This window comes from Sorex araneus, chromosome 4, assembly GCF_027595985.1.
Source record: "Sorex araneus isolate mSorAra2 chromosome 4, mSorAra2.pri, whole genome shotgun sequence".
In the NCBI taxonomy this organism is placed as follows: domain Eukaryota; kingdom Metazoa; phylum Chordata; class Mammalia; order Eulipotyphla; family Soricidae; genus Sorex; species Sorex araneus.
In genome coordinates, this window is record NC_073305.1 from 16,058,346 (window position 1) to 16,082,033 (window position 23,688).

At 50.8% G+C, this 23,688-nt stretch overlaps 1 protein-coding gene across 3 annotated transcripts in view; it reads right to left on the reverse strand.

The window, feature by feature from the left end:
* RFTN1 (raftlin, lipid raft linker 1) overlaps nucleotides 1-23,688 on the reverse strand; it is a 215,905-nt gene that overhangs the window by 42,148 nt on the left and 150,069 nt on the right. For all 3 annotated transcript variants that reach the window (XM_055135488.1, XM_055135487.1, XM_055135486.1), the window contains exons 5-6: nucleotides 8,788-9,124; nucleotides 108-311 (exon numbers count right to left, since the gene is read on the reverse strand). In XM_055135488.1, the coding sequence (XP_054991463.1) occupies nucleotides 108-311; nucleotides 8,788-9,124 (541 nt within the window). The remainder of the gene's footprint in view (nucleotides 1-107; nucleotides 312-8,787; nucleotides 9,125-23,688) is intronic.

Here is a 23,688-nt window from a genome sequence, read left to right on the forward strand (position 1 = left end):
CCACGAGCTGTGGAGCATTTGTGTGGAAGGGGGTGGCAGGCTCGAAAGATTGGGCTGAGGTGACAAGGGGGAGGGGCAGGGACCCACCAGGGCCGCGCCTCACTTACCGTTGACCGATCCCAGGTAGAAGACCGAGTTCACCAGCACGCCGCCTTTCCGGAAGTGGTCGCTCATGTGCTCCAGCCAGTTGGCATCCAGGCTGCTCACCGTCTGGCCGTTCCTGGAGACCCGCAGGGGGATGGTGACGGGGTAGTACTGGCGGGCCTTCTGCTGGCTCTTCGGTTTGTTGAACAGGGCAAAGATCTCCATCTCTGTGGGGGTTTATCAACGGGGTGGGGGAGAAGACAGGAAACGGTGAGCTGCGCCAGCCACCCTTGCTGGGTCTCCGGGAAGCACACAGCATCCCAGGAACAACCTGCTCCCTCGGCCACATCGGGACACATCCCAGGAAGAACACCGGGAGGGTTTGCACGGAACATTCAGGTGCCGTGGCCCTCAAGGGCTGAGCTTGGAGCAGGGGTTGTGGGGGGGGGGCTTCCTTTTTGGATCTGGCTTCTGAGCCATAGCTGTGACTTGGGATTAGTTCATTCGATCATAATTATTTGCGAGAAGGACCTGGCACTCATTTCTAAGAATCCATACAAAAATGTCATTTGGAAACAAAAGCAGGCCTACTGGGCCCGAGTTGTTTTCTCAAAAAAAAAAAAAAAGTCAATGCTGATAAAATTGAAATGAAAATAAAGTCAATGTGCAGGTGGACGGGGTCTGGGATGGGGTAGGGCAGTGGTCAGGGCACTTACCTGGCATGTGTCTGAGCTGGGTTTAGTCCCAACACTACCTACTCAACTGAGCATTGCTGAGTGCAACCCTGGATGTCCCCCCCACCACACACACACACAGCTGGGTGGTGTCCCCAGCACCGCAGGGCCTGAGCAGAAGCACATTTGTGGGTCCTTGCATTGAACGGATGGCCCAACTGGCTGAGAAACACCAGGGACCCCCGAGGCCTCTTTCAGAGCTCACTGAAACCCCCCGAAATACCACGATCATCCTGGGGTACTTGTATACCCCGGTCCCTATTTATAAACTGCGGCGATGTTTCCCGGGGCCAAAGCCACACTACTTACTCAAGTGCATCAAAAAATACATCATTGATATAAATGTGTTCCCGTAAACGAGGGTTTCAGCCTGGAGTGGTCAGCTACTCCCGCAGCCAGGCAGGCACTGGGCTCCTCCAGGGTTACATTTATAGCTCGGTGCCTCAACAATCAATACGCACTGCCCCCCACCAGCTCCCCCTCGCCGGTCGTACGTGCTGCCAGCCATGAGTGAGCTGAGGCCGCCTCCGGGAGCGAATACCTGGAATTTCAATCTAAGTCCGAAGGTCTATTTTTGTGTTCCTCATTGAGTCAAGCAATCAAGAGTTCACCCGGCTCCGGCGGCTTTGCTTACTTACACAGACCAGTCAAGAATACGCTTCGGTTTCCAAAAAAGATCTATTTGGATAAGAAGAAAATCTCCACCCTTCTTTCAAAGAAATATTTGAAAGGTCATAAACAATGCCTGACACCTGGCCTGGACCCACACTCCAGGGGGGCTGTGTCCCATTTTTCAGGATTTCACAATTCCTGGCAGGATCCAAATATCAGCTGAATTATGACTTTTCTAAACAGACTGACTTTCCTTTATTTAAATAAATGCAGAGAAAAGGGAAACTTCGCCTCGTGACCGTCAGAGAAACAATGACCACTGGGCCATAAACAGGAGGGAACGATGAGGCACATCAACGCCAAATATGTCCATCCATGTCCCAGCTAAAATTATCTCGCAGGAGTATTGTATTCAGGGACAAAGGAAGTCCTTCCCCAGTGGCGTCCGAGCAAGCTGTCCGAGGGCCGTGGACAGCAGTGCCAGGCCCTGAGACAGTCACCATCGGAAGTTCAGCTAACAGGGGAAGCCACTTCCAGGAATCTACTGGAAAGAACCAAAGAGAGAGAAATATTCCCATCTTCTCCAGTTCTTCTGCAGCAGACACCACCTACGCTGGTCCATTCTGTCAAATGGCTTTTCTCCGGGCCCTGGTCCGATCTAAAAGCCAGCTCTAGCCAAGAAATACTTGCACCCAAGAAATCAAGCCTGGGCCTATAGAACTGGCAACCAATGCACTGTTTCATGCCTTAGAAATACAAACTTCAGGACCGGAGTCATGCAGGGAAAGGTGCACAGTCAAGCCAGGCACTGGAGTTGGGTTGGCAGGAAGTGGGGGAGTGTCAGGAGGGAGCGAGAATGATGGGGTGTTTTCAGGTCCTGGTGCTCCCAGGGTTCCTACGAAAGCCAGAGCGACTAAAGGTGAGAGGAGAAGCAGTGCTCTCCCAGTCCTCAATCTCCTCTGGATTTCTTCAAAAGCAAGTCCTGGAAATTCTGGGCACAAGTAGTTTACTTGGGCAGAAGGAGGAGGAGGGATGAGAAGAGGGAAGCCAGGAAAGGCAGTGGAGTGTGGGTTCTTCAGCGGCTTACCACTGTGACCAGAGGGCTCAAGTCACGGGCATCAGAGATGCCAGAGTGACTGCAGGTGGGCACACCAAGGGACCAGGAAGTCAGGTTCTCATTCTTGGGGACTGAGAGCCATTCCTGAGGCAGGACATCCTGGAGGCCTGGGGCCTGCGGCCACATCCTCACTTTAGCGGATACCTGGACAGGAGAGCTGTCCTTGGGTGACCCCCAAGAAGGAGGGCGAGACAGAGCCCCGGCGCCAAAGCCCACCACAGTCAAACCAGATGCAGGCAGGTTATGAGAGAGGGGAATAATCCCAGCCTGAAGACTCTGTGTGTGTGTGTGGTGTGTGTAGGGGGACTATGAAAGACACAAGGACACTAGCTCAGGATTCCTTACTCACAGGCCCAGGCAAAACACAACTTTCCTCTAATAGAATATGAAATAGAGAAAGAAGGTCCAGGGTCGGAGCGATAGTACAATGGGTAGAGTGTTTGTCTTGCACGTGGTCGACCCGGGTTCGATCCCCAGCATCCCATATGGTCCCCCATGCACCGCCAGGTTTTATTCCTGAGTGCATGAGTCAGGAGTAATCCCTGAGCATAGCTGGGTGTGACCCAAAAAGAAAAAAGAAGATGAAGAAGAAGTTCCAGAAGTAGAAGCAAAAAGGCCAGGGTGGGTGGGGGAAAACAGGGCCATCGATTGTCCCTCCCCCCCTACCCCCCGTCTCTGCATGCGCAGGCCTCTCTGTGCCCTTGGAAAGCAGCCGGGAGCGGCCACAGAGGGCTCCCACGGCCCACCGTCCCGGTTCGCAAACACACAGTGCACGCAGAGCAGCCCCCGGCATGCCGAGGTTTTCTCAGCCGCCCTCTGGCTCTGCCGTGACCCTGGCAGGAAGATTTTCCCAGACGTGGGACAGAAAGTCCCAGAGGCGGGGTGGAGGCGTTGTTTCCTGAGAACGTTCTGAGAAGGGCTGAAAACCGTGACCCGCGCACCCGACCAGCACGGGCCCGAGGACCTTGTATTTCTATTTCTGTCTCCTCTCCTCTTCCTCCTCCTCCTCGTCTTTCTCTTTCCCCTGACCGAGGCCTCTGCCTTGTCCACTGAGACCCAACTTCCCGGGGAAGGCCGGCCATCTGGTCAGAGCAGCTTCAAGGACCGCAAGGGAGGGAACAGGCGGGAGCGGCAGCTCGGTGGGGTAGGAGACGGGAGGTCGGTGCTTGGTTCTGAGTCTCCTGGGTAGTGAGGACTTAGTACAGATGAACCCTGGGCTCATCCCTGGTTGGGGTCCCCAGGCTGGAGGGACAAGAGGGTTCCCAGTCTGACCCACAGAGCCGGCTAGGTTGGAAAGCGTCAGTGGGTGTCAGACTTGGCCAGATTGCTGATCAAGGAGAGCACTGAGGTCTGGGGATGGTCCTGGGCACCGGAGGACAGGAGGGAAGATGCAAGGTTTGGAGGCCGGATCTGTGGTCCCCATGGCGAAGCGCGTGTCCTGCAAGCCTGGAGCCCCCCTGGTCCCTGGCACTGCATGGCCCCTGAGCACCACCCGTACTACCAGCAGCAAATCAAAAATAAAAAAATATGGAATTGACACCCGGAGGGCTGAGCAGGGGAGCCCTGGCAGGCAGAAGGCGCCGAGGAGCACTGGGCCAGCCCTGGTTCCGGGGCTGGGAGGAAGCTCCTCCCGGCTGCCACCAGCCACGGGCAGCTCTGGGCCTGGCGGAAACCAGGGCAAAAGTGTGGGCACAGCTGCATGCAGCTCGGCCCTCTGGACATACAGGGAGGCCACGGGCACACACTTGTCATTCTGAGGGCTTCCCCCCACCCACCCACCGGCTCACAGAATACTCCCAGAACCCACCAGAGGAGCCCTTTAATTCAGCACCCAGAAGCCTTAAGTGGCTCCCCCTGCCCCCCACCCCGGCCTCCCCAGAAATCAAGCTGCTAAGTGGCAAAGCCACATGTCTTTCCAGCTCCAAACCCCAGACTGTGTCCTAAATCTAACAAGCAAGTGCTCATTTGATCAGGCGGCTGAGAGCAGGCACTAGGAACGTGGGGGACGCTCGATATAGCGGCCGTTAATGGCCTGAGTGGAAAAGGCCGGGAAGAGAGAGGTGGGTCTGGGATATGGGGAGGGGAGGAGACCACCAACCCCCAACCGCCCAAAGGAGAGGCCCCAGATGGGGACGCCAGGTACCGAGTATGCATCCTCTCCCTGCTCAGAGCCCCCTGGACGGCAGCCCGTGGCGGCCACAGACACAGCTGAGACGCTGCATTTTTCAGCTTTGGGTGAGCCGGTGCAAGCCAGGTCTCAGAGGATGACCTAAGGGGACAAATGAGTGTGACACTGACCATAGGGCTCCATGTTTCTCTGACCCAAGGAGCAGCCCCAGAGATGCCAAGGGAAGGACCCAGCAGTGATGCTGGGAGGTGGGAGAGAAGTGTGTGTGTGTGTGTGTGTGTGTGTGTGTGTGTGTGTGTGTGTGTGTTGGGGGGGGGCTGAGTGATGCCTCTTCCTGATCTGCCCGCCCCACCTGTTGGCTGTACAGGAAGAAAGCCAGTGGTCCCCTGAGCACAGAAACGCCTCTCGCACAGGATGCGGGGAGGGGGTATTCACCCCCGAGGGTGACGCTGGGGCCAGGTGGGTAGGTTCCCCAAGACCCCCAGGTGTGCCCTGCATAGACGCCCACCCTGATGCCAACCAGCAGGAGCTGTCCCTGGACCAGAAAATCAACCAGAAAAGGCGCGAGGAGAGAAGAGCAGGATGGGTCTGCGGGCAAGAGGGGCCCCAAGCCCTGGGCAACAGGCCTCAGGAGCTGACGGGAGTCGGGGTGCTCTGCTCCCGGGTCGGGGGAGGTTGGCAGCCTGGGAAGGGGCGTGTAGTTCAGCCTCAACCAGCTCCCCAGGACCCTGGGAAGGAAATCCGTGAGAGGAGGAGGTGCAGGGGGGTCCCTCCAGATTCCGTTTAATTGTCTTGCTGTGATTGCCTATTTAAGCCCACCTGGCAGAAAGAGGAGGAAAAACACTTCATCCTCCTCAGGGCGCCCGAGAGAGCCGAGCGCTGAGCCGAGCGGGGAGGGGAAGCCGGGAGGGACTGTCGGGGGGACAAGGGACAAGCGCCTGGACTTCCCAGGGAAGGAAGCCACGAGACTTGCCCAGAACAAGATAGGAGAGCCGCTGGGGTCAGCCGGGGGCCGTGAACCCTGGGACAGGGCCCGAGCATGTCTTTACTGGGGCGCTGATACACAGCGGTTGGAAGGCAGGGAAGGGATATGTGTCTCTGGGGGGGTCACAAAGCTGTGTGTGTGAGTAGGAGGTCCTGCTGCTGAGGTGGCCATGGGGACAGCTGTCTGCCCGTCCATCCCCTGCTGCCCGGAAGAGTGGTGAGGCCTGAGAACATGTGAGCTAAGAGAAGACAGCCACGGGCCCCCTGCAGAGGAAGTTGAGGGGCCACAAGCTGTCACCTTTGGAGACTCCTGAACACAGTGACAGGGCCCGGGTCACATACAGGCTACGGAGAGCCTCTGCCCAGCCAGTGACATGTGGGGACACTCCAACACCCTCCTCTGCGGGCCTGTCACCTCCGACACACACACCAGCCCTCAGGACCTGGCCTCAGAAGAGATGGCAGGTACTTGGGAAAATGGGTCCCAGGAGGAGACACGGGTACCGAGCAGCTTCTGAGCCTTTGGTGTCGGGGGATAGACGGGAATGAGGGGAGGGGAGCAGCAGGGGAAGGTTCCGGTTGAATCTCCCAATAAATTCTCCTTAGGGTCTACCCCAGGAGGCAAGAAGTCTGGAAGGCGCCTTGGAGAAAGGGGGTGTCTGAGCTCTCCCCAGGGGAGTGTCCGAGCTTCATGGCCCCCTTTCCCACACCCGGCAGAGAAGGTCAGCAGCAGGACGAGGGAGCAAGGAACGGCGGTTCATGGGTGGGGATAAAAGGGATTTATGGGAGCTTCAAACAAGGCTCCTGTGTCACCTTCCGACCAGAAGCCGCTGCTGCAGCTCTGCCTCGCCGGGGAGTGACAGAGGTGCTGCTGGGCACCCGAAGGTGGCAGAGTAGAAGTGAAGGGCTCATTTGGGGGTGGGGTGGGGGTTTGGGCCACACCCACACCCACAGTGCTCAGGGCTTAGTCTGTTCTGCAGCTCAGGGGTCACTCCTGGCCGTGCTCTGGAACTGGGCAGCTCTGGGGGTGGCACGGGGCCAGCCACAGGCAAGGCAAACATCGGGACCCCTGGACTACCTCTCCAAGTCTCCGGGTCTCCCTTCTTTTTTTAATTGAATTTTGGGCCACACCTGGCTGTGCTCAGGGCTTATTCCTGCCTCGACACTCAGAGGACCAGAGTGGACCAGCAGATTAACCAGAAAAGAAACGAGGAGGGGAGAGCAGGATGGGTCTTGGGGAGCCGGCAGGCAAGAGGGGCACCAGCCCCGCCAGGCCACAGGCCTCAGGAGCCGACGGGAGTGGGGGTGCTCTGCTCCCCTGGGTGGGGGGAGGTCGGCAGCCTGGGAAGGGGGGTGTAGTTCAGCCTCAACCAGCTCCCCAGGACCCTGGGAAGGAAATCCGTGAGAGGAGGAGGTGCAGGGGGGTCCCTCCAGATTCCATTTAATTGTCTTGCTGGGATTCCCTATGTAAGCCTACCTGGCAGAAAGAGATGGAAAAAAACATTTTAGGGATTACTCCTGGTGGGGGGGCCATATGTGGTGCCAGGGATTGAACCAGAGTCAAGAAAGTGCCTTTCCACTGCACGATCACTCCAGCCCTGGACTCTGGCTCTAACCACTGTGCTACCTGCCTCCCCAGAACTCCTGTGCCCTTTCCTGCCTGTCCTCAGCCTCCCCCGCCCACACCCCTCCCACAGGACTCCGCGCACACACAGCCGAGTGGCTATGGGACATGGACGTTTCTTGAACAAGACTTGCACATTTCAAGAGAAGGAGCATCCAGAATCTAAATGGAAAAAAATGCCCCAGACCAGAAGGTGACACCTCTTCTTTTGTTACGCCAGTACTTGCCAAAAAGAAAAAAGTGGTTAGTTCTAGGGTTTATCTGCAGAGCAGACAGAATTCTGCCTTATCTAATGATTCTCTTCTGAGCCTCTCAGAGGTGGACAGAGGCAGAAACCTCCCTTCCCCGTGGTTCCTGAGCTCTTTCCAAAGCATAAACTCTTCCTCATGGATGAATTTCAGAATCCGTAAATAAGTAATAACAGAAACCAGAGGGATGGCGCCTACAGAGAATCCTATGTGAGGCTTCCTGCCTCTCAGTTCTCCCCCGTTTGCCTAAGTGCCTGGGGCTCAGGAAGAGGCTGGGGGGAGAGCAGGAGTGATAGAGAAGCAGGGGAGCAATGTCACTCTCACAAACTGTGTGGTGCTTACTAGCCTTGAGAGCCGTTCAGAGAGACGCACCAGAGGGCAGTTAGGCCTGCCTAAATCACAGGCCCCAACAAGCCAATTTCTGGGAGCCCTCAGCTTCCTCATCTGGGAAATGGGCTGTGGTTGCAGAGCTCAGCTACATCACAGGGCTACCAGGAGAACAAAGAGGTCAGTTACAGAAAATGCGTGTTAGCCCTAGGACCTGATGCACCAGAAATACTGATGCATGCCTGTTATGAGTCTTGTCTTTGAGTCATTTATTGGTGTTAATGTTTCTTTTTGTTTGTTTTTTACGTTTTGGGTCACATCTGGAGATGCTCAGAGATTACTCCTGGTGATTCTCAGGGGACCATAAGAGATGCCGGAGATTGAACTGGATTGGCCAATGTAATATGGCAAACGCCCTACCTGTTACACTATCATTCCGGCCCACAGAGCCATTATTTAAAATCCTCCACCTACATTGCATGTCTCCTGTAATTCCAATCCTATTAAGAGGATTCACCTCCTTGGCCCAGAGTTCTCTCCAAAGCCCTGATTTGTCAGCCACATAAACTCCCTGAAATCTGGCAGTTTATAGCCTGTGTCCAGCACAATCCATCCATCACTGGCATTCCTGATTTCGTTCTTTAGGCAGATATGCAAAATAAGTGAACAGAAAGTGGAAAGTGTAGCCCTTGACACTGAGGAGAGGATCAGTTTAGGGGAAGTACAGACACGAGAGGGAGAAACTAACTGTCTAGAACTGGCTTCACACGTGACGGGTCAGAACAACTGTAAGTCAGGTGCACCTGGCTTCCTCACCCCGGAAATCACAACTGCAGAAAAAAAAAACTGTCAGGGGGCTTGGAGAACCACATCTCTACCCACGACTTCCATTTTTCCTCCAAGAGGCAGCCACACAGACACATACTTACTTCCCGAGACCGGCTCCTCGAGCACTTCCGTCAGGTCACCATCAGGGCCATCCAGGGTCTTGCTCACCCGGGGTGGGGGCAATCCTGCCCCATCTCCTTCTCCAGAGGGGGGTCTGCTGGGTTTCTGGGTCCCAGGGGCCTCCCCACCTGGGTCCCGGCTGGGCTCGGGGCTTCCATCTGTCTCAGCTGGAGGCCCATCGGGGGTCCCTGGGTTCTCCCCCCGGCAGCCGGCAGGTTCTTTTCCAGAGTCTCTGGCATTCTGGGTGCTGTTGGCGGGGTAGTGATACTGAGGTATGACACCAACGAATTTCAGGCCCTGACCCGCAGCCTCCTGGACCTGTGAGGCAAAGGAAACAGAAGGGGCAAGTGAATAGAGGGTTGGACGAAGGCAGATGCAGGCAGGCAGCTGCCGCAGACCTCGCCGTGCATGGGTCTACCAGGTGGGCCCGTGGCAGCAACCAGGTGGAATGTGGCATCTACCAGACAAGAAGATGGCATATACCTGGTTGGGACGTGACAGCTAGCAGGTTGGCCAGAGACGCCTGCCAGAGGCTCCATGTCCTCAAGACTCTGTCACACACTGGTCATGGCCCAGTCTGTGTGTGTGTAAGGTTGTTGAGTTTTAGGTTTTTTTCAACTATCTTTCTGGTGGAAAAAGAGAGCATTTGCAAGGAAGGATCGGCATGTCTTAGACTAAAACACTGAATCAGTCCCTGGTTTAGTGTTGTTTATTTTTTAAAATGAGACTAAAAATTTTTTTTTAAAAAAGCCTCTAAAAAGAATGAGATGTAGCAAAGGTGGCTGGAAAGAGGAAGTTTATTTTGGTGTTACTTTTCCGTTATTCTTTCCTGATGAGCCGCCCGCTTCCAGCCTGCCAGGCCACCATCTCATCAACATGTCCACAGCACCTAGCACTGATGGCCAGATGACACTTGGGGACCCAAAGAGCTTCCTTTTCTGAGAGAATGCTTTGAGAGAAAAACGCCCTGGGCAGAAGCTGGTGGACACAGTCCTGAGGGTGGAACTCTGGTGAACACCAGCTCCTCGTACCTCTCTGGGCCGGGGAGTAGGCAGCCAGGGATGCCCACGGATCACGCAGGGTCGGGCAGACTTATTCATTCATTTTTGTATTGGGGGTCACACCTAGTGTAGTGCTAGGGAGGGGCTCGCTCCTGGCTCTGCACCCAGGGATCATTCCTGGTGGTACTCAGAAGACCATAGACGATGGCTGGGCTCAAACCAGGGTCAGCTATGTACAAGGCAAGCACCTTAATGCCCGTACCAGGTCTCCGGCCTTGATTCATATTTTTCAGACTTTAATTCTTTTTTAATTGGGATGAAGCACCATTGGTTTATTTCAGGGGCATCATGTTCCCACACCACACCCAACTCTGGAGAGCCAACATGCCCCTCCCGGCACACTGTCTAGATTACGGGTAACGTCTCACTTCCTGAGCTGCCGATAGGGGACTCATAGCCTCTCCTACAGCTGTGGAGCCTTCCCTCTCCTGTCCCTACACAGGAGAGCCAGGCACCTGACGTCACAGTCCAATGAAAGAGACATGGAGACTAACAGGGTCAAGAAATCAAGCAAAAGAAGCCGCTCACTTTATAGCTAAACCCGGGAGAGGCATTCTCAGAGCCGCCCAAATCTTGAGTCACTGACCCTGACACATATCGGCCCCACAGTGGTCATCTGTTGTCAGCTGAGAATTCGCCAGGAACAGCCGCATGGAGCTGCTTCTCTTAAGGGAGAAGTGTTGGCGGCTCTCCCTGGATGAACCCGCCTAACATGAGCAGAAGGTCATTCAAGTTCAGCACTGCACTGCACATTCTAGAAGAAGCTGATCTAGAAGTGGCGACCAAAACCCAGTCCGAAGCTCTCACCGTGTGTAGCCTGTGCTGGACACAGAGCTATGGAAGTGTCACTGCTACCTACCAGACACCTACTGTGTGCTGGGCGTGTGCTAAACACCTACAGATCATCTTCCTTCATCTCATCAGTGACCCTGTGAGGGAACATGGCTCTATCTGGGATGAGGACACTGAGGTCTATAGACATTCAGATCACAAAGCGAGGGGGTAGAGAGAGTATTGCGGGGTTAAGGTGCTTGCCTGGCTCGTGACCAGCCCTGATTTGATCCCCAACATTTCATGAGTTGGATCCCTTGGGTACTGATCCCCGAGCACAGAGCCAGGAATAAGCCCTGAGCATTTCTGGGTGTGCCTGTAATTCCTGAGCACTGCTGGGAAACAACTCACAAAGCAAGGGGTTCAGAGTGAGGTTGGTCTAGGTTACAAGTTCATTCTCTTAACAACAAGGCCAAGCAGATGCACCTCAAGGGATTAAGTGCATACATGTTCTCAGACAGGTAAGCAGCCACACCTACACGCATGGCTGCCGACGGGATGCCAAGTCAATTTGCTCTGCAGAAGTCTAAAAATAAAAAGGAAATCCATCTTTCCTTTCCAAAAATTCATTTCTCCAGCATCAGTCTGTGATATCTACCTGCTTTTAGAAACTTTTTTTTTTTTTAAACCCGCAAAGACACTAGAAACCAAAGCTTTCTAAGAGCGGGAAGACAGGACCCAAGCGACAGGTACAGAGGAGAGGGCGCTTGCCTTGCATGAGGCGGACTCAGGTTCAATCCCTGGTATTCCATATAGTCTCCTGAGCACTGCCAGGAGTGATTCCTGAGTGCAGAGCCAGGAGTAACCCCTGAGCATTGCCCAGTGTGGCTCAAAAAACAAAAACACAAACGGTAAAAAAAAAAAAAAAGAGGAGATAGTGATACCAAAGAACTATGGGTTCAGGGAGGCTATTTGCAGACAAAGGCCAGCCCTGCACTTCCTAGCAACACAGGTGAAAAGAGAAAGGGGAGGGATCTGACCTTCCTCCAGTGAATAAGGGTCACCTGAAGATCACACCAGGTCCCTAAGAGAAGATTCACTTTCTTTGAAACACGAACTTTAAAACATGCATAATTTTCTAGGGATATCACACAGCACATGGCTTTCTTGGGTTTTGTACACTCTGAAGGATTCCAAACCCCGACGAAAGGTGCAGGCGTGCGAAGGCCCCGGACTCAGGTTCAGTGGGGCTAAGGGGAACTGAGTGAGGCGCGCTGACTGACGCGGGCAGCTGTGACCCACCACAGCATTCTAAACTGGGCAGAGTGGGGGAGCAGGGCCCCTCCAGCAAGCACAACCTTCTCAGGTTCCCACTGTGGGGAGAGCCCCGACGGACCTCCCCCGTCGGAACCAAACCAAACCAAATCATGCGGCCAAGAGCGTCTCTGGATGGCGGTTGTGAAGACGGGCTTAACAGCTCACTTTGAACATGAGCTGCAAGTATGCAAAACCTGTAATGAGAGTAAGCTCTAACGACGCTGCCCCAACTCTCCACACTGGGGAAAGAATATTTAGAATCCCCAGCACTTAGAGAAAATGAACTGTGCCCCCCCCCCCACCTCCCCAGTCCCCCCAAACACCAACCACAGAGATCTGTCTCAGGGAATGTGCTGATCCCAATCCCACATGGCTCTCTCCCTCTGTGACTGCAAAGAGCAGCAGAGGGCGGGAGGAATCAGTCTGGCATCAGAGGCTACAGACTTTAAAAAAAAAAAACAACAATCTGCCTACTGAAGACTTAGAAAATAACTGGTCCTACTAAGAGCTCGGTCACAGGCTGGTTTCAGCTTGAGTCAAAGGGTTTGAAGGCGGAAAGGCTTGGTTTCAAGCCCCAGCTGTGTGATTCCCTGGAGAGGAAAAACCAAAAACTTGTAAAGCCAAGCTTGCTGTGCCTCAGTCTTCTCATCTGTAAAGCCAGTGCCCTATTTTAAGTTCCGAATTTCTTCTTTATAATGAGTGGTAGGAGCCAGGTGATGATGTCATCTAGGGGTGCTCAACTGCCACTAGTGTCCCTCATACAAAGGGTTCATGAAGAGCAGGGGCTTATATCTTAGAAATTTAAAGGGTGGACGATTCCTCCTTGCTGCTGCCCAGAAGGTTAGAGTTTGCATAGGGTAGGTATGCCCACGGCTGGGCAGAGTGAAGAAACTGTGTGCCTCATTGCTGTTTAGCCCTGCAGACAGGGCGGAGAGTCCTCTGTCCAGAGAGAGAAGGCCAGTGGACACAGGATATTACCCCAGCCCCCTGTCTGGTGAGAAGAGGCTTTCACATCCACTGATACGTGCCTTTCTCCTACCACACCACTTGACCCTCTATTCTCCTGGATGTGCCAACTTATCCTCCATGCCAGGTGTGCTCCCAGTTCTCCCATCCTAGTGGCATCTGCAGAAACTGGGAACTCACGAGAAAGGCAAATTCTCAAGTCCTGCAGAATCAGAAACTGAACCAGAAAGTCTGGCAGTGGGGTGGGCCCTCAAGATTTGTGATTTAGCGAGCCCTGCCCATGACGGCAAGACAGCCTTGGGTTTGAAAAGTACTCTCTAGAATATTCATTTCATGAGGATTGGGGTTTGGGACACTCGGGGTTTCAAATGTGCTACGACGATGCCAACACAGAGTAGGTAACTGACAAGCATCTGCTGAAAAAAATGAATGAACACGTAAGTAATGAATGGAAAAGCATGTGGCCTTTCCCACAATGAGTGGCCAGCAATGGGCTTGGACCAGAAACTACAGGAGGACATATCACAGATGTCACTGGGTACCAGGTCCACAAAGGATCTCTCTTCTTCCTGGAGGCCAGTGATTCCAGCTGTTCCATCAACACAAGAAACTCTGAGAGGGAAGAGGGGGCAGGTAGGTCTAAGGGCATAACATGAGACTAATCAAATGCTCCTTTTTTTTTAAAACCTTAAACATGAAATTGTGTATCCTACACCACAGTGCTGCTCAATATCAAACTTTTTAAAAAGATGCCAAACTAAATTCCCATCCCATCCCTTTCACCCAAGCCTTTCCATGGACACTCATGCCTCTGGAATATGAAACGCCCTGCGCATAAATTTTTGTCTTAAGTTCTGTTTACTTCCTTTGGGTAGATTCCTGGAAGCGGAATTAATGGGTCAAGGGATATTAACTTTTCAAAGACTTGGTCCAGGCTGCCAAATTGTTTACCAGAAAGGATGAGCAGTTCTTCTGAACCAGAAGAACCACATTCTGATTGTAGAAAGATCAATATTTGGCTAGACCCTAGGGACCCTGACACTTCTGGTCCTCCACCTCTCTCAACTCGAGGCACTATCTGCTATTTCCCAAGACTATGGACTGTGTTTGCCACACAGAACAGAACCTGATTAATTTCTTCTTTTGATTACTCAGCGTGATTTCTTTCATCGATAACCTCAGCTGAGCAACTCCTGGATGCCGAATGGTGGAGATGAACGTTGACTGGGTTTCTATACAGTTCACCCTGGCTACCAGCTCTTCTCACTCTGCACTCCCTGGGGTGAGAGCTACTCGCTTGGATTCAGTCTTTAGACATATGTTAAGTATCCTCAAATTTGGACTCCCCAGCCCTGATTTTCCTCTGGGGTTCAGACTGCTAGGACCAACAAGTGAGGGGCTCACTTATTAATCTTGACCCTCAAACTGGAGTCAAGGGCATCTGTTGTTTTTGTTTTTTTTTTTTTTTTTGACTGGAGTGATAGCACATGGGTAGGGCGTTAGTCTTGCATGTGGCTGACCCAGGTTTGATTCCTCCGTCCATTTTGGAGAGCCTGGCAAGCTACTGAGAGTATGCCACTCACACTGCAGAGTCTGGCAAGCTACTCGTGGCATCTTCAATATGCCAAAAAAAGTAACAACAAGTCTCACAATGAAGGCATTACTGGTGCCCGCTTGAGCAAATCGATGAGCAACGGGATGACAGTACTACAGTGACAGGCTTTTTTTTTTGGTGGAGGTGGGTGGGTTGGGCCACAGCTGGCAGTGTTCAGGGCTTACTCCTGGCTCTGTGCTCAGGAATCACTCCTGGTGGATTTGGAGGACTGTATGAGGTTCTGGGAATTGAATTCTGGGGATTGGGTCAGCCAGGTGCAGAGCAAGTGCCTTACCCACTGTTCTATCTCTGCAACCCAAGGGCATCTTCTTAAGCATTTTTCTTTCCCTAGTGCTATGTGTACAGATACTTCATCCTAGCTGGATTAGTCCCTAATATCTCTAGAATCCCTCCCCATTTCTCCGTGCATTTGGGATCACTAAAGTGATGTATACCGTCCTCATCATTAGACGTCACATGAGTCCTGGACACCACTTTATGTCTGTGTCAGGTCAGCCTTGGCCTGCAGTCAAATCACTGTGGAAGATGTTGCCATGAAGACCAGGACCCTTGGTTCTTCTCCACTGACCATCAAATGACCACCAAACTCCTCAAACAGCTGCTGGAGAGAGGAAAACTCTCCTCCAAAGGACTTTAACATGTCTTATCTGAGTTCTCAGCATGCCTTGGGGAAGAGGAAAAAGATCCTGCCTGCAACCACTATGACTGGTCCAACATCCCAGGCTAATCACAACCAATGCTTACATCTGACCCTGAATTTCCTAAATCCAACCCATGCCTGAAATGCACCTTACCCACCTCCTTCTCAGCTCTGCTCCATCAAAAAGTCATTCTCCAACACTAAAAGGGGTAATAATTTTGAGTCTATGTACCAAAAATTATTTAAGCCACTTCTGACTAACCCAAACTTTTTTCAATGAGTTAATAGTAAGTGAAAACAAATATAGAGGTAACTCTATTTTCCCAGCATAAAAAATCAGGGGTCAGATGTGAAAAAATATAAATTTTACTTAAATATATGTACATATATTTAGAGTTCACTTATAAGAAATGGTTCATCACACTGTAAAATCATAACACTTTTTGGTTATAGATCTAAAGAATAACATTAATTGAAAATTACAATATGACATTGGAACAGTGCTAAAAAAACTGAGGGTAAACCATTTTTCATTTTACTTTAAAAACACATACTGTGCTGCTTGTCCCCTTCCCTGGGATTCAATTTCCTTCATCAATAAATTTTGGCACTGTGGTTTGGGGTTTCCAGTACTGTTGCTGAGAGGGTTTCATACACAACACTTTACCACCTTTCAGCACTAGCTCCTTCTCCAGGTTGAACACTTCCCTCCAGCACTGTCACTGCCCTCTCCCTGTCCTGTCCCCCGATTCCCTGAATGGCATGTTTCCTACTGAATACCCATTCTTATGTTTGTTTCTATTGTATTTAGGTATTCCTTATCCCACTATTACATTATGTTTCTTTGTATCTTGTATATGAGATATAATATGCATATTTATATCTTGTATATGAAATATAATATACAGCCACACAACACCTTATAGCCTACTTCTTCCTCTGGGAGAACTTGGCAATCTACTGAGAGTTTCCTACCCACATGGGAGAGCCTGGCAAACTCCCCATGGCGTATTCATATACCAAAACCAGTAACAATGATGGGTCTCATTCCCCTGACCCTGAAAGAGCCTCCAATGCAGCACCATTGGGAAGGATGAGTAAAGGGAGGCTTCTAAAATTTCAGGGCTAGGACGAATGGAGATGTTACTGAGACCACTCGAGAAATTCAACGATCAATGGGATGATGATGATGATGATGATGATGATGATGATGATGATGACTGTGCTGCTAATGAGGAGGGCAAATGTGCACGCTGTCTAGTACATATGCTCATGTTTCCGAGTGCCTTTATCAGTCAGGGTGTAGTCACTTTGCAAGAAGTAGGACCTGTGCTGGAATTATTAACAAGGGAAGTAGTATGTGGTACAGGAAAGGGAGCAAACTTTTCCTACACCATCAGGAGAAAGACTCCCTATTGATACCCTGACAGGAGCTGGAGTACCCACAATCCACATCGGTTGGTGTGGGGGAAGGTTAAGACCATCTTGTCTGAGTCCAGTGAAGAGGGTGTCATGGTTTATTTTATGTCTCAGCCTCCCTAAGTTATGTAACTTGTTATTTGCTCAACCTAGTTTAGATGTTGCTATGGAACTATCTTTTAGATATGATTAATGTCTTAAATCAATGACTTTACTTGGTGTTTTGGTCTTTTGGTTTCCAAGTGGAGTTCCAGGGACCTGGCCATCCCTCACGGTGACTCTAGGCCAATGAGACCAGTGGTTCAAGGTGGAGCCTGAGGTGTGGTGCTGCTTGAGTCTTGCCAGGCCAGGCCACCCTGACAGGGTCTGGTGGCTCCCAGGCTGCAGCTGGCAATGCTCAGGGGTGATGGGATGGCAGGGATTCAACCGGGACCAAATGCATGCAAGGCAAACATCTCAATCCCTATACTACCTCTCAGACCCTGCAAACAATGGCTTTAACATAAAGTATACAACTCCTTGTAATGAATGGGAGCCTAACCCAATCAGTGGGAAACCTTCTGAGTGAAGAGTGAGACTTTTCCAAAAAAATTATGCTTTTTGACAACAACAAAGCAAATATGCCTGAGTTTTCAATCATCAAAGATTGCACCATCACTGTTACCAGAAGGTTCAGCCAGACAACTCTGATGATTTTGGATTTGCTCCCACAATGGCATGAGCCAATTTCTTAAAATAAAGCCATTTCCTATCAATCTTGGGGAGGGGTGAAGGGAGGGAGGGAGGAATGTGGGAGGGAAGAAAGGAAAGAGAAAGAGGGAGGACAGAGGAAAGGAAGAAATAGAAAGAAAGAAAGAAAGAAAGAAAGAAAGAAAGAAAGAAAGAAAGAAAGAAAGAAAGAAAGAAAGAAAGAAAGAGGAAGGAAGAAAGGAGTAAAGAAAAGAAAAGAAGAAGGAAAGAGAGAAGGGAAGGAGAGGGAAGGGAAGGGGAGGGAGGGAGAGGGGAGGGAAGGAGAGGGCAGGGCAGGGCAGGGCAAAGCAGGCAAGGGCAGGGTAGGGAAGGAGAGAGAGGGGAAGGGAAGGAGAGGGAAGGGAATGGAAAAGAATAGAAGGAAGGGAAGGAGGGCAGGGCAGGGAAGGGCAGGGCATGGAAGGAGAGGGGGGAAAGGAAGGGAAGAGAAGGGAAGGGAATGAAGGAAGGGAAGTGAAAGGAAAGGAAGGGAAAGTACTATGCCTTCTCTTTATTTGCCAGTATTGCTCACGGTTCTTATCTAGGGTCATTTTCCTCCATGTGGTAGAAAATAATGCCATCCTAAATAATTCTGAGTTTTTCTATTCACACCTTAGCTACTGAAAATAGAATGTCTAAACTTCCTGGTTACGTAGAGGAAAAAAACAAACAAAAACCAGGAAAGGACTCTGATCGGCTCAGTTTAGATTAGATTCATATCTGAACCAATCAGCTCTGGCCAAGGTTAAGGGGGTCCCCATGGAAACCATATAACCTATCTGTGGGGATGAGTCAGCTCCTAGAAGGAGTTTAGGCAGATAAAATATCTTTCATGTAGACTCATCATCTGGTGTAAAATTTATGCAGTATTCACAAGTACTAGAATGAAGACAAGAATATGCCAATGTGGGGGTGCAGTGCCGCCAGCAGGTCAACCTGTACCTGTGGGGCAAGTGTATCAGCAGCCTGATGGTGCCTTTAGGCTTCCTGATACCCTAAATTTGCTGCTGTGCCTCTGGCTGGACCCCAACAACTCGGGACCAAGTTACAGGAGAAGTTAATTCTAAAAGTTAGGTATGTGGGAACCACGGCCACAAACCACCTCTGGCTCAGCTGTACAAGCTCATTTAATGGCCTTGCTCCAGAGACCCATAAATAAATCTAGAAAGAGATCAAAAGCCGAAGTTAATCTCAGACCTGTGTAAAGCTGAATAGACCAAGGTAAATTGGAGAGGGGCGGGTCAGTTTGGTGCCCACCCAAGTACAGCCCTGGCAGCTGCTTGTTTCTACAATCTGAAATCACCACTATGACCCCAGCCCGCCTCCACTGTCTCAGGACAGACCTCACCGGGATATAATCTGCTGAAAATTCGGGTATGCGGATTTTGTGACTGAAATCCACAGGCTTTCTCAGGGTCAGCTGGGCTACCTCCCCCTACTTTCCTGTACTGCCAGAAGCCTCAGCCATCATGTCCACACCCCAAAGCTGCCACCCAGTAAAAAAAGCTACTTAACTTCCCGATAAAAATAATACTGAACATCCTAAACAAACACGGTGACCTCTTAGTACTTGTATTGCAAATCATGATAGACAAAAGGAGAGAAATAAAGAAAAAAAGTGCCTGCCACAGAGGCAATCTGGAGGTGTGGGGGGTTTGTTGGGGGATGGTGGGAGGGAAACGGGGGATATTGGTGGTGGAAAATGTACACGGGTGGAAGGATGGGTGTTGGATCATTGTATGACTGAAGCCCAATTATGAACAGCTTTGTAATAGTCTATCACGGATATTCACTGCCACTGTCATCCCATTGCTCGTTGATTCGCTCGAGCGGGCACCAGTAACGTCTCCATCGTGAGACTTGTTGTTTCTGTTTTTGGCATATAGAATACGCCACAGGTAGCTTGCCAGGTTCTGCTGTGTGGGCGAGATACTCTCAGTAGCTTCCCGGCTCTTCAGGTCGGCCTCGTGCAAGGCAAACGCCCTACCCGTTGTGCTATCTCTCCAGCCAACACGGATATTCAATAAATTTTTTTAAAAAAGAATACGTCAATGTCATAAAAGAAACTGAAGAATTAATATGAACAAAACAAAGCAAATAAATCTTATTTGCCACAAGAAAATGGTCAAAGAGCTTCCGGCTCCAGTGGTTTAAGTAGTAACACAATAGTTATTCTGCTTGACAGCGACATCTTTGCAGCATCTTCATTAGGTCTGCCTGAGACTCATTTACTCAGTCTACCATCACCCGCCTCCCCCCACCGCCCCAGCCTTAATGAGGTACAATAGAAAAATATTATAAATAAAAGACTTTCTGAACTCACTGTCTCACCCTCAACCAGAGCTGTGTGGTAGTGAGCATCCCCCCTAGAGCAGGGGCTGCTGGGGCAAACGGGCATCCCCTCTGGCAGATTTCTGTTTGCACATCCCTGATCCCCAGCAAGGGATGCCCTAGGCAGAGCTGAGGGTGCTCACAATGCCGTTTTCAGTCCAGGATCTTGGAGCCTGTGCAAAGACCCTGGGCTAAGAGCTGCCCTCACACAAGCAGGAATGTTGCAGGGGCGAGAACTGGCAGGAGAAGCTGCCATCACCTGCCAAAGCTGTAAGATCCAAAGGCGCCAACCAAACCACCAGATCCTGGTGGCATCAAACCAGGAGCTCAAATCTCAAAACATTACGTCAGCAAAGCACTGAAAGAGACTTTGGTCCTAGTCTCTTGGCAGTCAAGGAATGGTGCCAAGCCTCTGGTTCGTCAGATTCGTGGCTACCTAACTCAAGGTCGACAGAAACAGTTTTCCCCACTGAGGCTCTGGAACTGCAGAAATGGCTGGGGAAAGGGTCTGCTGGGAACCAAAGCCTGCAGAGGTGAAGAGGCCAGGAAGTGTCTGAAGTTATGAGAGAAGGAAAAGCAACAGTTCTTAACGCCTGCAATGAAAGTCTCTCCTAAGGAGCTGAGCACTCAAACTTTACATGCATGACACCATCCCTCCCCTCCCGCTGAGCCCCTGTAATTGAGCACTGTAATAGAGCAGTAACAAGAAGCAGTCTTTCCCCATGTGAGGATTCTCATCTGAATTCCAGTGCAGTGTTGTGGGGCAGGGGGCGAAAGTGTAGCGCAGAGACCCCCCCAATCAACAAGTAACCCTCTGATGCCAGCTGGGAGGGCTTCTCAACTGAAATAATATTGGCATCCCCACTGCACCATGCCAACAAGCTCAAGGGCTAGTCCTATTTCCCACATCGGTCACCAGCCCAGGCTGTCACCTCTGCTAGGGGGCTACTGGAAGTCCCCAAGGGCCCTAAAGGACCCTTCTTTGATGTCCAGTAAGTATCTAGGGAAGCTCATAGGACCCCCCCAAAAGAAACGTTTTATGTAGCAATAGTCATCTTTTCAGAATGATTTAACCCAGGAATGGCCATACGCAAGAGATGCAGAGGGTAAGATACGGGGGGATGGTGCTCAGACCTCCAATTGCCATGTGTTACCAACTCAGAATGTTCTCAGAAACATCTTTTTGGTTTTTCATTTGTTTGTTTTGGGGACCCACCTGGCCATGCACAGGTCTCACTCCTGGTGGTTCTAAGGGGACAAGATTCAATGTTGGGGATCAAACGAAGTCAGTGGCATGTAAGGCAAGCGCCTTAACCTCCGTACTCTCTCTCTAGCCCCCATCTTATTTTTTTTAATGGAGTCTTCATTACTTAGTCCCAACTGAATAAATCATTAGTCACTGGTGACTGCTTCAGCCTTCAGCCCCTCTCCCTTCCATTCTTAGATGTGGTTCAAAAGTTATCTCACTATTTATTTGGCAGAATGTAGAGATTGGATTGTATTCAGTGCTTCTTAGGGGCTATTTATGGTTCAGAAGTGACCGCTGGGGGGGGCTGGAGCGATAGCACAGCGGGTAGGGCGTTTGCCTTGCACGCGGCCGACCCGGGTTCGAATCCCAGCATCCCATATGGTCCCCTGAGCACGGCCAGGGGTGATTCCTGAGTGCAGAGCCAGGAGTAACCCCTGTGCATCGCCAGGTGTGACCCAAAAAGCAAAAAAAAAAAAAGAAGTGACCGCTGGGAGTTCTCAGAGGACAATATGTGGTGCCAGGGATCAAATGTGGGTCAGCTGCATGCAAAGCAGGACCTTACTTCCAGTACTATCTCTCTGGTCCCCATAATTCCAAATTCTCTCTCTCTCTCTCTCTCTCTCTCTCTCTGTGTGTGTGTGTGTGTGTGTGTGTGTGTGTGTAGAGACAGTACTGGGAATGAACCCAGGGACTCTCAAATGCATGGCAAGTTTTCCACTAAACTATGTCCCCTGTCTCATGACATTATCTTAGCAAAAAACATCTTGATGAATTCTTCATTTAGAAAATTCCTAGAGTTTCAGGAGTCCTGTACCCCCAAAATCAAATATTATTTCTTTCTCTAAATAATAAAAAGATCAAATATTATTTCTTGTTATATATACAAGAGAGTCTCTTGCCCACATGTCTGACTGTCCTCCCCGGGGTCCCTCAGAGGGGATGGGCTCCACCTTCCCTCCCCACCCTGAGCAGAGCTCCCGGTGGCTGAAGACTACTGGAACCTAGCTACAGCCATGCTCGAGGCCCCTTTCCACATGTTCGGATGGGCCTCACGCACGAAGGTACTGGCAGAGGAACCCAGGTGTGTGTAATCCCATCAATGGCCAACATCCAGAGACTTAAAATCGAACTCCCAGAAGTGCGTGGCTGCTTTGCAGCTGCGCAGTATCTTGTAGCCTACTTCTTCCTCTGGGAGAAACTGGCAATCTTCTGAGAGTTTCCTGCCCACATGGGACAGCTTTGCAAGCTTCCCATGGTGTATTTATATGCTAAATCCAGTAACAAGCTGGATCCCATTCCCCTGACCCTGAAAGAGCCTCCAGTTCGACATCACTGGGAGGGCTGAGTCGAGAGAGACTTCTAAGATCCTAGGGAAAGGATGAATGGAGAGATTATTGAGCCCCCTCAAGAAATCGATGATTAATGGGATTCCGTGATCATGATCATTATAAATACAGAAGCTACTATTACAAACTAGAAAAATTGCTTTATGTATATATGTGTGTATAATGTCATTTAAGGGGTAAAGAAGTACTATGTTTGGAGCCAAGCAAGTAAAAGTATGGTCAAGAAGAGGTACATCAAGCCAGTTAAGCTTTTTGAAAGATGTGATGTGTCTGTCCACTAGTTTTGTGAATTAGAGTTTCTTCCCCTTTGGCAGTTACAGGTGAAAAATAAGCATGTCCCATCAAAGGGAGGCAGGTGGACTGGGAAAGAAGACAGAATCCCTCGTTTGGAGAGAAGAATGGGGGTCCCACTGGAGCCAATCTTCAGACTTGGTCAGTCTGACCACTTCAGGGCATGATCAGAAGTTTCATATCCATCAATTCATTTGAACATCAAAGTGGTGCAACTTATCCTCAAGAAGAAAAAGTCCCACACCCCTGTCACACCTTGGGCTACTGGACCGAATCTTTCCCTTCCTGTGTCTATAGATTTACAAAGAAGACTCTCTTCCTGGCTTGGACCCAGCCATATTCTTGGCTATGTGATCATATGGGGTTTTTTTTGTGAGGGGAAAGGGGAGAGATGGGGGAGAGTAACGGAGAGGGAGATGGTGAAGAGAGGAGAAAGAGAGGGAGAGGGAGAAGATGAAGGTGAAGGTGGAAGCCAGGGAGAGGAAGAGGGCGAGGGGTGAAGGAACGTGAGGGAGAAAGTGAAGATGGAGAATGTCAGGGAGAAGGGAAGGGGAACAGTGAAGAAGAGGAGGGAGACAAAGGAGGGGGGAGCTAGAAACATTTCTTTAGAGGCACAGCACCACAGAGAGGCGGGGAGATTTACCCATGACACATGAAGAAACTGCAGGGAGACTCAGATTTAGGATGTTCGATTCCATCATCCATATTCCTACTTCCCCCATATTCCTACCACTCAGATCTGCATTCACCAGAACACACCTGGAGCAATAGTACAGCGGGTGGGCATTTGCCTTGTAAGCGACTGACCCAGATTCAATCCCCAGCATCCCATATGGTCCCCCAAGCACCACTTCTTCTTCTTTTATTTTTTTGCTTTTTTGGGTCACACCCGGCGATGCACACGGGTTACTTCTGGCTTTGCACTCAGGAGTTACTCCTGGTGGTGCTCGGGGGACCACATGGGATGCTGGGAATCAAACCCGGGTCAACTACGTGCAGGGCAAACACCCTATCCGCTGTACTACAGCTCCAGCCCTGACACCCTAACTTCTAAGCTCCGCTGTGCGATGTGAGGGCTGTCCTGAAGACTGCTGAAGCGTCAGCATCTGGACTTTTCATTCGGAAGGCACCGAGGTGTCATCACAGT